This window comes from Pan troglodytes, chromosome 4 (genome assembly GCF_028858775.2).
Source record: "Pan troglodytes isolate AG18354 chromosome 4, NHGRI_mPanTro3-v2.0_pri, whole genome shotgun sequence".
Lineage (NCBI taxonomy): Eukaryota > Metazoa > Chordata > Mammalia > Primates > Hominidae > Pan > Pan troglodytes.
In genome coordinates this window covers 72,077,155-72,095,020 of record NC_072402.2, presented here as the reverse complement: position 1 = coordinate 72,095,020, position 17,866 = coordinate 72,077,155, and the positions used below count along the sequence as shown (strand labels likewise).

At 38.5% G+C, this 17,866-nt stretch overlaps 2 protein-coding genes across 3 annotated transcripts in view; one reads left to right on the top strand and one right to left on the bottom strand.

The window, feature by feature from the left end:
* Window positions 1-7,265, top strand: part of PTGER4 (prostaglandin E receptor 4) — a 41,912-nt gene extending 34,647 nt beyond the window's left edge. Inside the window, exon 4 of the mRNA XM_063810105.1 lies at window positions 7,205-7,265. The gene's annotated coding sequence lies outside the window, so the exon portion shown is untranslated. The remainder of the gene's footprint in view (window positions 1-7,204) is intronic.
* Window positions 1,141-17,866, bottom strand: part of TTC33 (tetratricopeptide repeat domain 33) — a 41,557-nt gene continuing 24,831 nt past the window's right edge. For both annotated transcript variants that reach the window (XM_517790.9, XM_009449238.5), the window contains exons 3-5: window positions 16,927-17,008; window positions 15,010-15,141; window positions 1,141-3,163 (exon numbers count right to left, since the gene is read on the bottom strand). In XM_517790.9, the coding sequence (XP_517790.1) occupies window positions 2,810-3,163; window positions 15,010-15,141; window positions 16,927-17,008 (568 nt within the window). In that variant the 3' untranslated portion in view covers window positions 1,141-2,809. The remainder of the gene's footprint in view (window positions 3,164-15,009; window positions 15,142-16,926; window positions 17,009-17,866) is intronic.

Genomic DNA, 17,866 nt, shown 5'->3' with positions numbered 1-17,866 from the left:
GTAATTTTCAAACAACTAAAAGGGCTATACTGTTCAGTTATAATCTTAAAAATTCTAGCTGAGACAGAGCTTTTAAAAAATCTTTATAGTTTTACCATACGGCATCAATTCAAAAGACTGTCATACTGAAACCACTGCCATAAAATTTTGTATGTAGGCCCCAGTTGCAGTAGATCTGGCTCCTGTGATCTATAACTTGCATGGCTTTTCAATGTTTATGTAGTGTCTGTTAATATATTTAAGATAAATACTCTATAACCAAACAGCCTGTTTTCTAGAGAATGATATATGATTCTTGTGTTATCAGGCATGGTCTGGATGTCTAGACACTCTGACTAATGAGTGTCTATGCCATACAATTCTCAAACAAGAATAATGTAAATTATAGTCAATATAACTTGAACAGTAAACAGTGGTATTTCACAAAGTATATTAAACATCTATATCACTATCATGAACATCAATTCTCTTCAGATTCATAAAGATTTGTTATTAAAATTAACAAGCTTAGTCAATGTTTGTATATCAGTATTCACATCCTTGTAAAATAATGGGTGTATTTTTCTCTTCATGCATAGAAGAGTATGAGCTAAAATAAGCATTTTGAGGGGACTGCAGAAATGAGCTGCCTTCCTTCTCCATAACTTACTGTTTCTTTTTCTCCTCTGTCTTATGTCTAAACTATTTTATGTCTTATATCTGGGTAAGAAAGAGACTAACTTGGCCTACCATGCCAGTACAGAGGAAACACTAGGTTCTTATAACAGGGCCTAGTGGCCACATGCATTCCATCCTGAGTCTTGCCTCTTTGGGACTTGAGCTATAGACCCTGTCAAGAAAAATCCCACTATCTCTCCTATAATACTGGAATCAGAGACTTCTTACTTTCAGATAAGGAAAGGATTACAAAAAAAGTTCTCCTTTTTTAAAATCAGAGGAAATTGAGGTTAAATATCTCCAAACTAACTCAAGTTCTTCATAGAAATAGCTAGCATTTACTGAAATAGCTGGCATTACTTCATGTGTGAGGCACCATGCAAGGTACTTTAAATATATTAAGTTCATATAAGAAAGACACTAAGTAGATCAATCTAATTTTTCAAAAGCTAACAACACAAAATAATAGGAAAATCTTCAAAATGCAGAAAAAAACTATTTATTCACAAATTACACAAAAAACAAACATCCATTACTCAAAACAATATACCAAATGTTGAGTACTCACTTCTCTAGATACCTATTTACGTTTTGAGAATGTTCTTTATTAAACAAAATAAAATAATTAACATATTTTTTGGAGCACTCTGAAACTAACCTCTCTAACCAGAGCTAATTTTCTGATGATATAACTTAAGGAAAGAATATTCTTTTCAAGGCAAGTGCTAATTTCTCCAACCCTGAAAAGAGATATGCACTCCAATAAAACAAAAGTTTTAAAAACCATCTTCATAAAAAATGTAGATCATTACTTATAAGCTCCAACAGTAGTAAGATCTTTAACATAAAGTGGGCTACTTTCATCTCTAACAAAGATAAAATTAATACACCAATAGTATCTTCCTGAGTGTCAGAAGTAACAGAACCCAACAGTTCTATATTATTGTACTACAATATATAGTATAAAAATAATAGTTCTGATTAGCAATGACAGTATTGGTTTGTGAATATGACTGTGGACTTTCAATAAAATTTTTTTTAATATAGCCTTTTCATACTCATGAGATTGTACTATAAATCAATTCCAATTTCTATGTATTTTGTGCTTAAGTTATTTATTCACTGGCACTCTAATAACAGCCCTACTTTTTTATTTTTAGAAAGATATAATTAGCTATTTAAAATTGTAATTATTTTTCATTTCACTGAGTAGTTTCAAAAAAAGTTATCTAGAAAAGTAATTCCCAGTCATCAAATGGAAAGATACAAGCAAGAAGTAAGTTGTTTCCAGGGTTTTTAAAGCTTTGTAAAATAAAGAAAAGAAAGTATTGGTTTTGACTGGGATAATACAGCAGTACAATTGTCATTAACCTATCTGTAAAAGCCATTCATTTAAAAATGCATATTTTAAAAATGACTCATTTGTGGTAAGGATTACTTACTGTAACAATTAAAAAATAAAACCATCATTCTCATATTTATCAATACTTTACACTTTTACCAAATACTGAAGGAAACAACTATCATTGTTGCAACTTCAAAGTCAAAACAGAAACACAAATCAGAATTAAGAGAAACTTCAGAAAATGTTCAGAATGTACACATTTGTGTGCATTTTCAGCCAAACTTCCAAAGATTCCACATATAACCAAATGACAACTTTGAATCAAAATGAATGTCAAAAATATTCAAGCTTTCTGACAGACTTACTCTAATGAAGCAAGAAAAAGACAGCAAATATTAAGCGCAGTATATTTCTCAGAGGGAGGGAAATCACACACTTCCTTTATCATAAAACAAAAGTTGAGACAGCATTTCAGTAACATTGATCAAATTATTCACTATTCAAGAATACATTTTTCAAGTTTTGTCTTTAAAATGTATTCATTTACATATTCAGATTAAACTAAGTTTATTAATCAAAGACCATTTTACTCAGAATTTTAACCTTGAGAAATATAAATCATAACTTATCAAAGCATATTCCAAACACTATACAATAATCCTGCCATTTTAGTTTTTATATGCCTCATCTGAAAAACATATTTTACAACCAGGAGTTCTCCTATCTATCTCCAGAGTAAATGTCTCTATGTCAAAACTTCAAAAGGCAATCAAAAAGACAGATTCAAATAATCCTATGCATACTGCTTCATCGGGCTTTGATAAAAACAGAGCCATCTGGTGGTGTAGCACCATCCTCCTTTTCAGTTACAGTCTCTATGGCCCCAGAAGCAGACACAATAACCATTGTTTTATTTGCTGAAACTGTCTTCTCTTTCTCAGCAATAGCTGCACAAACAGCAACAATCTCATCACTTTCAAAGTCATAGTCTGGAATTGACTTTGGTGAAAAGTGTGTTACTTCAGCTGGTGCTTCACTTTTTTTAATCCTCTGTGCTACCTTCTGCTGCTCCTGGAGCGTTCTTGCCCAAGAGAGGTCTTCTTTCCATATTTCAGGGTTCATTGGATAGATGTGAAGGGCTACTTGAAAACTTCGAATTGCCTAGAAAATAAGGTCAGAGTTTTTTGTTTTGTTTTTAAAAATTAGTATGTTTAATACAATCCTGTGTGTTTACGTACATATATACTGTACACATACACATCCTAATGCATTATCTTAATGTACTAGAACACAAAAGATGGAAGCTACGGTGTTGCCTGTACACTGGGGAAAAAAATTATAGAAGTGTGAAAGAAAGTGACTGACAATATGCTTATGGACTAAAAGCCATTAAAATGGGAGTACTCATAATAGGGCTAAAGATAAAGCAAATATATTCTCAGCTTCAGTAGACCAGTAAGTATGTACATTTGGGGATTTCCTGGGCTAACCCACAATCACAAAGGTACCAGGAGTGGATATCTTTGAAGTTAACAGTTTAGATCCTAACAATGTTAACATTTATTGACTGTTTACTACATTCTAGGCACTAAAGATTTACATGTATTGGGCCGGGCACGGTGGCTCATACCTGTAATCCCAGCACTTTGGGAGGCTGAGGTGGGCGGATCACCTGAGGTCAGGAGTTCAAGACCAGCCTGGCCAACACAGTGAAACCCTGTCTCTACTAAAAATACAAAAATTAGCCAGGCATGATGGCGGGTGCCTGTAATCCCAGCTACCCAGGAGGGTGAGGCAGGAGAATCGCTTGAACCCGGGAGACAGAGGTTGCAGTGAGTTGAGATCACGCCATTGCACTCCAGCCTGGGCAAAAAGAGCAAAACTCCATCTCAAAAAAAAAAAAAAAAAAAAAAGATTTACATGTATTAACTCATCTATCCTCACAATAATCATATGAAGTAGGTATGGTTATTGTTTTCAGTACTATTTTAGAGAAGCACAGAAAGAGTAGAAACCAAAGGTATCAGCTGGGAATTGGCAGAGCTGGGATGCAAATTCAGGCAGTCTGGCTTCAGAGTCCATTCTCTTATTCATTATATTATACTGCTTAGTCACAAGAACTCCACTACAGTCTGGATAAAGGTCAACCTCAGCACTACTGACATATTTGGCTGAGTAATTCTTTATTTTGGAAGGGCTGTCCTCTATAATGTAGAATATTCAGCAACATCCCTGACCTACACTCACTAAATCCAATACAGCTTCCTTTCCTAGTTGTGATAAACAAAAATGTCTCTAGACATGGCAAATGTTCTCTGGGGGTAAAGCTGCCCTCCAGGTGAGAACCATTGGTCTAAATCTATTATATGTTGTTTTCTCTGAGTATACTTAGTCTCTGGATAGAAGATTCTCATGCAAACAGATTAGTTTTAAGATTGCACTTAATCGGCCAGGCACCATGGCTCACGCCTGTAATCCCAGCACTCTGGGAGGTCAAGGCAGGCGTATCACCTGAGGTCAGAAGTTCAAGACCAGCCTGGCCATGGTGAAAACCCGTCTCTACTAAAAATACAAAAAATTAGCCAGGTGTGGTGGTGCATGCCTGTAATCCCAGCTACTCGTGAGGCTGAGGCAGGAGAATCGCTTGAACTCGGGAGGCGGAGGTTGCAGTGAGCCAAGATCGCACAATTATGCTCCAGCCTGGGCAACAAGAGCGAAACTCCATCTCAAAAAAAAAAAAGGTTGCACATAATCTACAGATTTACAATCTAATAGGCCCTTTAGAGAAGTCATAAAGAAGACAGATACATGATGGCTCACGCCTGTAAATCCAACTCTTTGGGAGGCCGAGGTGAAAGCATGGATCACTCGAGACCAGGAGTTCAATGACAAAACCCCGTCTCTACTAAAGATACAAAAAAAATTAGTTGGACATAGTGGTGGTGCCTGTAATCCCAGCTACTTAGGAGGCTGAGGCAGGAAAATTGCTTGAACCCCGGAGGCAGAGGTTACAGTGAGCCAAGATGGTGCCACTGCACTCCAGCCTGGATGAGAGAGCAAGACTCTGTCTCAAAAACAAAAACAAAAAAAAAAAAACACAGAGATAGGTATATAAAGCAGTATTTGGCCAGGCGTGGTGGCTCACGCCTGTAATCCCAGCACTCTGCCAGGCGGAGGTGGGCAGATCACGAGGTCAGGAGTTCAAGACCAGCCTGGCCAAATGGTGAAACCCTGTCTCTACTAAAAATACAAAAATTAGCTGGGCATGGTGGCACCCTCCACGTGGTGGCTACTCGGGGGGCTGAGGCATGAGAATCGCTTGAACCCAGGAGGCAGAGGTTGCAGTGAGCCGAGATTGCACCACCGCACTTCAGCCTGGGCGACAGAGCAAGATTCCGTCTCGAAAAAAAAAAAAATTAGCTGGGTGTGGTGGTGTATGCCTGTAATCCCAGCTAATTTGGAGGCTGAGGCAGGAGAATCACTTGAACCCAGGAAGCAGAGGTTGCAGTGAGCCAAGATGGTACCACTGCACTCCAGCCTGAGCGACGGAGTGAGACTGTCTCAAAAAAAATAAATAAATAAAAATTAAAAATTAAGGTACCATGGGAATTGTGCTTTATGTGTTCTTAATATTCTAATAAAAATCTACCTATATAGAAGTGTTAAAAAATAAATACCTCTTCATGGCATAAAGCTAATGCCTTAGGAAACATTAAAAGGTATTTTATTCATATTTACTAAAATTTTAAAACAGCAATAAAGCTCACCCATTTAAAACATACAATTCAATATTCACAGTCACACAGCCATCACCCATAATCAATTCTAGAACATTTTTATCACCCCCAAAGAAAATTCCATACCTACTGGCAGTTACTCCTCATTTCTCCCCAAAACCCCAGCTCTAGGCAAGCATTAATTTACTTGCTATTGCTATATATCTGTCTATTCTGTATATTTCATATAAATGAAATCATACAGCCTTTTATGTCTGGTTTCTTTCACTTAACATATTGTTTTTAAAGTTCATCCGTGTTGTAACAGGCATCATTTCTTTTTAATGCTGAATAATATTTCATTGTATGGATATACCACATTTTGTTTATCTATTTGTCAGTTGATGGCATTTGAGTTGTTTCCACTTCTTGGCCATTTTAAATGCTGCTGCTATGAAGGTTTATGTAAATGTTTTTGTGTGGACATATGTCTTCATTTCTCTTGGGTATAAAGAGTGGAACTGTTTTGTCATATGGTAACTATATGTTTCATTTTTTTGAGGAGCTGCCAGACTGGCTATAACATTTTACATTCCCACCAGCAATGGACGAGGACTCCAATTTCTCCACACCCTCACCAACACTTCATATTGTCCATCTTTTTTATGATAGTGAATGTGAAGTAGTATCTCAATGTGGTTTTGATTTTCATTTCCTTGACAAGTAACAATGTTGAGCATCTTTCATGTGCTCATTAGCTGTGTGTGTATCTTCTTTGGAAAAATACCTTTTCAAATCCTTTGCCTATTTTTAAATTACATTATTTGTCTTTTTGTTATTGAGTTTTAAGAGTTTTTTACAGAGTCTACATACTAGACCTTTATCAGATATATGATTTACAAATATTTTCTTCCATTCTGTGAATTGCCTTTTCACTTCCTTGACAGTAACTTTTGAAGCACAAAAGTGTTTAATTTGAAGTCCAATTTTTATCTACTTTTTTCTTCTGTTGTTTGTGCTTCCAATGTCATATCTAAAAAATATTAATATATTGCTGAGTCCAAGGTTACAAAGATTTACACCTATGTTCTCTCCTAAGAGTTTTATAATACTTTTAGTTCTTATGTTTAGGTCTTTGTTTGTTTTTGAGTTAATTTTTACATAAAATGTGAAGTAAGAGTCCAAAGTCATTCATTTGCATGTGGATATCCAACTGCCTCAGCACCATTTGCTGAAGACTATTCCTTCCCCCATTAAATTGTCTTGACACCCTTGTCCAATTAACTGTAAAAATGTAGGTTTATTTCTGTACTTTCAGTTCTATCCCACTGATCTATATGTCTACATTATGCCTATCTAAGTACTATACTGTCTTGATTACTAATGCTTTCATATTTACTAAACTTAAATATACATATGTATTTAAAGTAAATCCAAAGAGCTGCAATTACATTTTTAAATTTAAGATAGTTTAAAATCTCCCAAGGGCACTCCTCTTCAAAGAACTTCACAAAACAAAATGGCAGAGGAGTAGCATCAGCAAGATGGCAGAGTGGGAAGCCCTGGACCCTCCTTCATCCAACAAATACACCAATTCAGCAACAATTCACAAACAAAATTCCTTTGTGAGAAATCCAGAAACTAACTGAAAGGCTCCTGCACCCTGGATGAATAAGAATCCATACTCATCAAAGCCAGAAGGGAGATTCAGGACACCCTCTCACCAGAATCCTACTCCCAGCACAGCTCCATAGGATTGGGAAGAACCCTGCAGCTCCAAGCTACCCTCAAGGGAAAGAATGAATTGGTCTGAGTGTCCAATGCCCCAACTTCTACGGTGGCTACAAAAAGTACTGGTTTCTGTCTTGCCTGTTTTTTGGACCACTGTTAAAACAAGTCCTACATAATCTAACCACCTACAGGAGACCAGAGATAACGGAGGTATGGAAGAGTAGTCACCCTATCTGTTCCCCCAGCTTGGCATAGAGTGAGCGAAGAAAATTCCCAGCTCCCAGATTTTGCCTAGGGAGGAAAAGAATTGGTCCACACTGTGTCCAATGCCCCAGTTTTTATGGAGACTACCAAAAGGACTGGCTTCTCTCTTACCTGTAGTGGAGTACTGATGGAATTTGGCAAAATCCAGCTGCCTGGGGGCTAGGAAGAACAGAGAGGGATATTTGGGCTGGAAGTTGCTATCACCCCTTTCCTGAGCTGGGCACAAAGTAAATGGACAAAATCAATTTTAGAAGAACAAAACTAGGGGCATCACACTCATGAATTTCAAAATATATTACAAAGTGACAGCAAACAAAACAATACGATTCTGGCATAAAGTCAGATATATAGACCAATGGAACAGAATAGACAGCCTACAAATAAATCCACACCCAACATGGTCAGCTGATCTTCAAAAAGGGCATTAAGTATACATAATGAGAAAAGTCTAGTTTCTTCAACAAATGATGCTGGGAAAACCGGATATCCGCGTGCAAAAGAATGAAAATGGATCCTCATCTTACACCATAAACAAAAGTCAACTCCAAGTGCATTAAAGACTTAAATGTAAGACCTGAAGCTATAAGACTCCTACAAAAAAGACAAAAACAAAACAAAACAAAACAAAAAAACAGGGAAAACCTTCATGACATTGGTCTTAAAAATGATTTCCTGAATATAACACCAAAAACATAGGCAACAAAATCAAAAATAGGCAAGTGAGATTACATCAAATTAAAAGGCTTCTGCACAACAAAGGAAACAACCACCAGAGTAAAAGGAAACCTATGGAATGGGAGAAAATATTTGCAAATCATATCTAAGGGTTTAACTTTCAAATATATAAGAAATAACTCAATAGCCAAAAAACCTAGTAATCTGATCTTAAAATGGGCTAAACACTTGAATAGACATTTCTCTAAATGGCTAACAGGTATATGAAAAGATGCTCAATATCACTAATCAGGGAAATGCAAATCAAAACCACCATGAAATATCACCTCATGAGTCCCAGCTACTCGGGAGGTGAGGCAGGAGAACTGCTTAAACCCGGGAGGCGGAGGTTGCAGTGAGCCGAGATCGCACCATGTCACTCCAGCCTGGGTGACAGAGGGAGACTCTGTCTCAACTCGCTCACCCAGTGCTCAATGTTGCCCAGGCTGGAGTGCAGTGGCGTGATCTCGGCTCGCTGCAACCTCCACCTCCCAGCCGCCTGCCTTGGCCTCCCAAAGTGCCGAGATTGCATCCTCTGCCCGGCCGCCACCCCGTCTAGGAAGTGAGGAGCGTCTCTGCCTGGCCGCCCATCGTCTGGGATGTGAGGAGCCCCTCTGCCCGGCCGCCCAGTCTGGGAAGTGAGGAGCGCCTCTTCCCGGCCGTCATCCAGTCTAGGAAGTGAGGAGCCTCTCTGCCCGGCCGCCCATCGTCTGGGATGTGGGGAGCGCCTCTGCCCCACCGCCCCGTCTGGGATGTGAGGAGCGCCTCTGCCTGGCCGCGACCCCGTCTGGGAACTGAGGAGCGTCTCTGACCGGCCGCCCCGTCTGAGAAGTGAGGAGCCCCTCCGCCCAGCAGCTGCCCCGTCTGGGAAGTGAGGAGTGTCTCCGCCCCACAGCCGCCCAGTCTGGGAAGTGAGGAGCGTCTCCGCCCGGCCAGCGCCCCGTCCGGGAGGTGGGGGGGCAGCCCCCGCCCGGCCAGACGCCCCGTCCCGGAGGTGGCGGGGCAGCCCCCGCCCGGCCAGCCACCCATCCGGGAGGTGGGGGGGGCAGCCCCCACCCGGCCAGCTGCCCCTTCCGGGAGGTGGGGGGTGCATCTGCCCGGCTGCCCCGTCTGGGAAGTGAGGAGCCCCTCTGCCCGGCCGCCACCCCGTCTGGGAGGTGTACCCAACAGCTCATTGAGAGCGGGCCATGATGACGATGGCGGTTTTGTCGAATAGAAAGGGGGGAAATGTGGGGACAAGGAGAGATCGGATTGTTACTGTGTCTGGGTAGAAAGAAGTAGACATGGGAGACTCCATTTTGTTCTGTACTAAGAAAAATTCTTCTGCCTTGGGATGCTGTTAATCTATAACCTTACCCCCAACCCCATGCTCTCTGAAACGTGTGCTGTGTCCACTCAGGGTTAAATGGATTAAGGGCGGTGCAAGATGTGCTTTGTTAAACAGATGCTTGAAGGCAGCATGCTCGATAAGAGTCATCACCACTCCCTAATCTCAAGTACCCAGGGACACAAACACTGCGGAAGTCCGCAGGGTCCTCTGCCTAGGAAAACCAGAGAACTTTGTTCACATGTTTATCTGCTGACCTTCCCTCCACTATTGTCCTATGACCCTGCCAAATCCCCCTCTCCGAGAAACACCCAAGAATGATCAATAAATACTAAAAAAATTTTTAAAAGATTTCAATTAAAAACCTCAAAGCATAGGTTTAACAATTAAATAAAAGCTAACTCAAATTAAAAAAAAAAAAGAAATATCACCTCACATCTGTTAAAATGGGTATTATCACACACAAAAAAAAGGTGGCCAGATGCGGTGACTCACACCTATAATCCCAGCACTGTGGGAGGCCATGGTGGGCGGATCACCTGAGACCAGGAGTTCAAGACCAGCCTGGCCAACATGGCAAAACCCTGTCTCTACTAAAAATACAAAAATTAGCCAGGCTGGTGATGGGCACCTGTAATCCCAGCTACTTGGGAGGCTGAGGCAGGAGAATCACTTGAACCCGGGAGGCAGAGGTTACAGTGAGCCGAGATCACACCACTGCACTCCAGCCTGGGCGACAGAGCAAGATTCCCTCTCAAAAAAAAAAAACAAACAAACAAAAAGGCAAGATGTGTCAGTGAGGTTATGGAGAAACTGGAACCCTTGTACATTGTTAGTAAAAATGCAAAATGGTGTAGCCATTATGGAGTTTCTTCAAAAAATTAAAATTAGAACTACCATGTAATAAAGCTATCTCATTTCTGGATATTTATCCAAAAGAATCAAGATCTCAAAGAGATATTAGCACTCCCAGGTTCATTGCAGCACTATTCACAATAGCCAATATGTAGAAACAACCTAAATGTCCATCAAAGGAAGAATGAACAAAGCAAATGGTATACACACAAAATGAAATATTTTTCAGCTTCAAAAAAGAAGCAAATTCTACAATACACAACATGGATGGGACTTTGAGGACATTATGCTAAGTGAAAGAAGCCAGTCACAGAAAGCAAATTCTGCATAATTCCACTTATACGATATCTCTAAAACAGGCAAATTCATAGACTCAAAAAGTAAAATTGTGAGGCAAGGCGCAGTGGCTCACGCCTGTAATCCCGGAACATTGGGAGGCTGAGGCAGGAGGATCATGAGGTCAGGAGTTCAAGACCAGCCTGGCCAACACGGTGAAACCCTGTCTCTACTAAAATTACAAAAATTAGCCAGACATGGTGGCGCACGCCTATAGTCCCAGCTACTTGGGAGGCTGAGGAACGAGAATGGCTTGAACCCGGGAGGTGGAGGTTGAAGTGAGCCGAGATCACACCACTGCACTCCAGCCTGGGGAACAGAGCGAGACTCCATCTCAAAAAAACAAAAAACAAAAAACAAAACAAAAAAAAACAGAACAATAATAAAGCTCATAAACAAACTTTATTTTTCAAGAAAAAAACTCAATTCTTAAGTGTCAACATACAACATTTATAAAGACTCTAATTCAAGAATTTGTACTATTCAATTATAAAAAAGATAATGCAGCTTGACTCAATGTCTACAGTAATTAACTAAACTAAAAATTTACAAGTGGATTTTTTTTTTTTTTTTTGAGATGGAGTCTCACTCTGTCACTCATGCTGGAGTGCAGTGGTGCGATCTCAGCTCACTGCAACCTCCACCTGCCAGGTTCAAGATATTCTCCTGCCTCCTGAGTAGCTGGAACTACAGGCACACACCACCATGCCTGGCTAATTTTTGTATTTTTAGTAGAGACGACGTTTCACCATGTTGGCCAGGCTGGTCTCAAAACTCCTGACCTCAGGTGATCAACCCACCTCAGCCTCCCAACATGCTGGGATTACAGGCATGAGCCACCATGCCCAGCCAAATTTTTTTTTTTTTTTTTTGTAAATATAGGATCTTGCCATGCTACCCAGGTTGGTCCAAACTCCTGGCCTCAAGCAATCCTTCTGCCTCAGCCTCCCAAAGTGCTGAGATTATACGCGTGAGCCAGGATGCCCAGCCCCTCAAGTGAAATTTTAAAAACTCTCAATCATCTTCCTTTTGTCTGGAAATTATCACTTGTCCATCCCATTACTACCATTACAAAAGCGAAACAATAAAAAGAATCAAATGATGCAACTGAAATTTCTAATTAAAGATTTGCTCATGCAAAATATTAAAACCAATGGCTAAAATGAGACTTGGAAAACAGAGAAAACATTAGTAAACAAAATTAGTATTTATTACACATTGGCATGAAGAAAAGCAAAAGCTGGCAATGAATTACACAGAGCCCGAAGAAGGGAAGCCACAAAGCTAGTTCCAGCACTGAAGGCTGAGAACCCTGGAAAGCCAACAGAAGAATCCTTCCTGATACTGTTACCTCCTGGTATTCATTACCTTTCCCAGTCTCCTTCCCTCTCTACCTTCTTCTTCAGGATAAATCCCTTATGTATTCCTTTCTCACCATCCCCATTCCCTCATACAGAATTTTTAACTCCCAGAACCATTCTCTTCAGCTTTTTTTTTTTTTTTTTTTTTTTTTTTGAGACAGGTCTTGCTCTGTCACCCAGGCTGGAGTGCAGTGGCGCGATCTCAGCTCACTGCAAGCTCTGCCTCCCAGGTTCACGCCATTCTCCTGCCTCAGCCTCCCGAGCAGCTGGGACTACAGGCGCCCGCCACCACGTCCAGCTAATTTTTTGTATTTTTAGTAGAGACGGGGTTTCACCGTGTTAGCCAGGATGGTCTCAATCTCCTGACCTTGTGATCCGCCCGCCTCGGCCTCCCAAAGTGCTGGGATTACAGACTTGAGCCACCGCGCCTGGCTTCAGCTTTCTTATTCTCTCATCCTTCCACTTCTTAAAATCTCATTCTCATAAAGTCTTTTATATATATATATATATATATATATACATACACACACACACACGTATATATATAAAATGTATACCATATACATACATATTATATATATATATATCTCCTATAAACATTTTCCAATGTTCACATCCAACTCTTACAAAGTTTAAATAATTATTCATGGAGATATACCCAACTACTGACTTTTAATTTACTGCCTGTGCTATTTACATACATAATTTCCTATGGTTTTAGTCCATATGTATATATAGTAAGAATTGTTAGATGTTAGAAATTCTAGCTTGCTTTCAATATATTTTACATAGTGTCCCTTCGTTATGACATTTTGAGTCATCTTTTTTTTTACCATTCTAGTCTTTTAAGAGAACAGCTTAAATCTACATAAAAACAGAGAAGATTCCTAAAAATTACATTTAAATGGCAAAAAAAAAATACTTTCAATTCTTCTAAGAATTTCACAGTATTAATGAATAGAGCCATATCAACAGAAAAAAAAAAGTCGAACTGGTACTCTTATTCAAAAAAATTTAAATATTAAATTATTTTTATTGGATGATTCAAAGTATCTCCGTCTCACCTGCAGTGTATTTTCTTTCTTTATAAAGGACAATCTTTACTAAATATTATGTCCTAGAGATTTGTTCCATTACCATAGACACTATTGGCAAAAGAGATAGTGATGTATAAATTTTTAATAAGGGAGGCAAGGAAAAAGTATTATATGATAGGGTTTTCTTCCCCTGTTAATCTGTTAGAAAACTCAATTCTTTGAACTCTTTTTTCCAACTCTGGTATGATTTAAGTCTTCATGTAAAAAGAGAGAAGTTGACAGTGCTAAATGGCAAGAAAAAAACAGTACTTGGTTAAAATGGTTTCTATCACTGTGAATCTCATTTAGATTATCATTAACTTACTTTAATCAAATCAATTATTTTCTCATACAAATTCCTTACTATTTCTGAGAATTTGACAAACACCTTTTTTGGTAAGTAGAAATAATGATACATTTATAAGAATGCCAGAAAAAAAGCTCAGTCATCCACAATTTACTAAAACCACTGTTAGTAAGTTTAAATTTTGAATTTATCAGTAATTTTAGTCTTGCAAGAAACTTTTAAAATTTGTTTTATTTTGAACTGTAAAAAATAAAACCATTTTTAAAATCTTAATTTACTTAATAACAAGGAGGAAATTTGGCACTGTATATTAGATTTGCAAACACTTGTTAGGAAGTTAAATTTCGTTAGCTATCAGGTGTATATAGCCCTGCCAAAAGAAAAACAACAGGACAGCTGTCACAGCTAATTCTTACCTAGATAGCCTCTGCTACTAACAAGGTATAGTCCAGACAAATTGAGAAATGCATTAGGTACCAGTTTACGGTAAACATTACACAATGAGTATTTCATTTGCACACATTTCTACTCTTCCTCTTTATCCCCTCAATAAGCCTAACAACTTTTCAGTCTAAATGTTCATCACCATTACCCTCCCATATTCTACTGTCTTCCTTCCCCTATATAATCTATTAGCAGTTTTGTCTCCACAGTGATACTAATACCACTTTATAATGTGGTAAATGTAATGATCCAAAGAACTAAGCCAAAAAGTTGCCTATTGTCTATTTAAATAAGGTTTACCAAATGCCAATGTTTTATGTTAAATTTTTTTTAATATCCATGATGTCAAGTAACTGAAAAATATTCTGATCATGATATAATTAGTGTCTATAATAAAGAAGATGTTCAGTAATACCTCTGAACTGTGTTTATGGATTAATACCTTTAAGAAGTAATTTGCTAATCGTTTTTTGTATAGATTTGATAAACGGCTATTCGCTTTTGGGTTCAGTTAATCAAAAATATGTCAAAATAGACTGGGCATGTTGGCTCACGCCTGTAATCCCAGCACTTTGGGAGGCCGAGGCTGGAGAATCATTTGAGGTCAAGAGTTCAAGACCAGCCTGACTAACATGGTGACACCCCGTCTCTACTAAAAATACAAAAACATTAGCCAGGCATGGTGGCGCATGCCTATAGTCCCAGCTACACAGGAGGCTGAGACAGGAGAATCGCTTGAACCCAGGAGGCGGAGGTTGCCGTGAGCTGAGATTGCACCACTGCACTGTACCCTGGGTGACATCAAGACTCCATCTCAAAAAAAAAAAGTCAAAATATACTTAAAATTTCTGCATTATAATAATCTGACTTCCTCACCAGGATTATCTCTCCTAAACCAAGTTGAGCACGTCCCAAAGTCTGCCAAGACTCCCATGAATGTGGATTTCGCTGGACGGCCATTTCTGCTGCATGTACTGCTGGGAACATTTCATGAAGAGACATTAGCACCTATAGGCAAAAAAAGACCAAAAAATCTGTCAGTAATATTCATAAACTAGCAACTACATAAAAAACCCTTTTCATTTTTTAAGATATATTTTTAGTCCAGTAAAAATAGCATTTCGGTGATTTTTACCCCTTACTCTGCCATTCAGGGTAAGAAATTATAGTTCTCTTTTCACCCCTTATATAACTATGAAAATGTAAACCATTCCCTTTCCAGTTATTGAATCTTATGTCCATCTGGTCAAAACCAAGCGGTCATATCCTAACTATGGTGGCTCAGAGGTATTTTGAACTCCCAATTCCACTTCCATTTATTCTATTTACAATGTGGTTTTCAGGGAACCCCAGGTATTGCCATTAAACTAGGTGAATTAATTTGTTCAACCAGCCATCCCGTCCCTAATGAACATCTTTATGTTATAGAAAGTATTTAAAACATTCCCTAGGCCTTCTCACTACTGGGCATTTCAAACCATACATACTAGGAAGGTAGGGTTACGGTTAGGGTTAGGGTTATGGAGAGTTAGGGTTACCAGAGAGTTCTAGTACCCTCCACTGTGGTCTGTGGGAAGGGGCTGGATTTTATCTATAATCTTTAGGACCATTAACACTTTAAAAGATTTGTGATACAAACATTATTATCAGGTTCCAAATTAAACAAGTCTTCATAAAGCTTGCCACAAACCTGTCATTCATATATACATATTTAAGATTGAAAAAGGAATACAAATGAAGGTCCTCATATCACTTGATTCAGATGACATAATTTATTTGGGTTTTTCCTGGATAAACTAAATTCAAAGGTGACAAATGTGTGTCCTATATTTGAGATCACGATTTGAAAAATATTTGTTAGGTGTGCAGATTAAGGCTGAATTGCAACAATTCCCTGCCAAAAATATGTTTAATGCTCTGTGTGAGACTTTTAAAATCACTTGGATAATCTATTCAAGTGCTCAAAGGTTTTCTTTACAGACTTTCCTACCAAATATTAGAAACATGTTTTTAAAGTACAAATGTTATTTTTAAGCTATTAATAAAATTGCATCTATGCTGACCTTTTGCTAAGGACTAAGCCATTTTTAGAAATATCTCATCTAGAACCCAATCCATCCTCATTTTTAAGAAAACTGAACTATTTTGCTAAGTCTACTATATTTAATCACAAGGAAAGTGTATGTTTTTCATCTAAGAGCTCAACAGTGACTTTTTATTTATTTTTTATTTACTTATTTATTTTTTTGAGATGGAGTCTCGCTGTGTCACCCAGGCTGGAGTGCAGTGGCACTATCTCAGCTCACTGCAACCTCCGCCTCCCACGTTCAAGTGATCCTCCTGCCTCAGCCTCTCAAGTAGCTGGGACTACAGGCATGTGCCACCACGCCCAGCTAATATTTGTATTTTTAGTAGAGGCAAGGTTTCACCATGTTGGTCAGGGTGGTCTCGAACTTCTGACCTCAAGTGATCCACCCACCTCGGCCTCCCAAATTGCTGGGATTACAGACGTGATCCATGGCACCTGCCCACCAGTGACTTTAAAAGATAGCCATCGATTCCTATCTTACAATAGTTGGGCTAAAATAACAGTTAACTTCATTGTGAAGGCAAATGAATTTCCAGTTTTATGCATAAGACAGAACCATAAATAATGGTGAAATATTTTTTCCCAAAGAAATCGTATTTGAAAAAGAAAATGGGAGAAAATGCTATTTTGCTTCATCATTGCTCACTCACCGAACAAACATAGCACAATTTCATAAGGAAAGTGAAATTCTTCATAATTATTACCTGTGATTTCATCTCGTATAGGGTAGCATCATTTGGAGTTAACTGTAGTGCTTCATCCCACTTCTGAATTGCCTCCCGATATCTGTGGTTGTTAAAGTTATATCAATGCCATATTTTCAATATGCTTTTTTAGACTTTCAAAAAAAAATTTTATTGTAGTAAAATATAAAATTTACCACCTTAACCATTTAAGTGTACAGTTCAGAGGCATTAAGTAGCATTAAGTACATATAGTTCATTCACCTTTGTGTGCAACCACCACCACCATTCATCTCCAGAACTTTTTCATCTTCCCAAACTGAAACTCCATACCCATTAAACAATAACTCCTCATTGCCCCCTCCTCCACCCCCGGGCAAACACCATTCTACTCTTAGACTGCTTTCAGGAGGAGCAGTCATGTACTTTCAGTTCAACAGTTTTTTGGACTACTTTCTAGTCCATGAAATATATGTAAAAATCCAAAATAAAGGATTAGCAAATTAAGTCCAGCAACTTACTAAAGTACAAAATCCACATGTTCATGTAGTGTATGCTCAGAAAAACTTAGAAATGGGTTCATATGTAACAGATAAGGGAGAAAAAAGTACATGCCACTAAACAATACTTAGTATAATTTAACACCCATTTCTGATTATTTATAATAATAATAAAAGTATATACAACATTAAATAAATTTAGTACTGTGGTGCCATCATCTACTAAGCTTTAATGATATAACCTCTAAAAGCAGTAACTATATCACCTAAAAAGAAAGTACTTGCACTTCTTTAGGCATATTGTGGGTGATTTCAAGCCTCTCTAAACAATATTTCCAAATGTTATTGTAGATGCCACAGGAAAAACTTTGGAAATTAATTTATTGATGTATTCCTTCATAACAATCCTTCCACTCACAATTTTCTAACAAAGGTAGCAGTAATAAATTCTGCAAGACTTA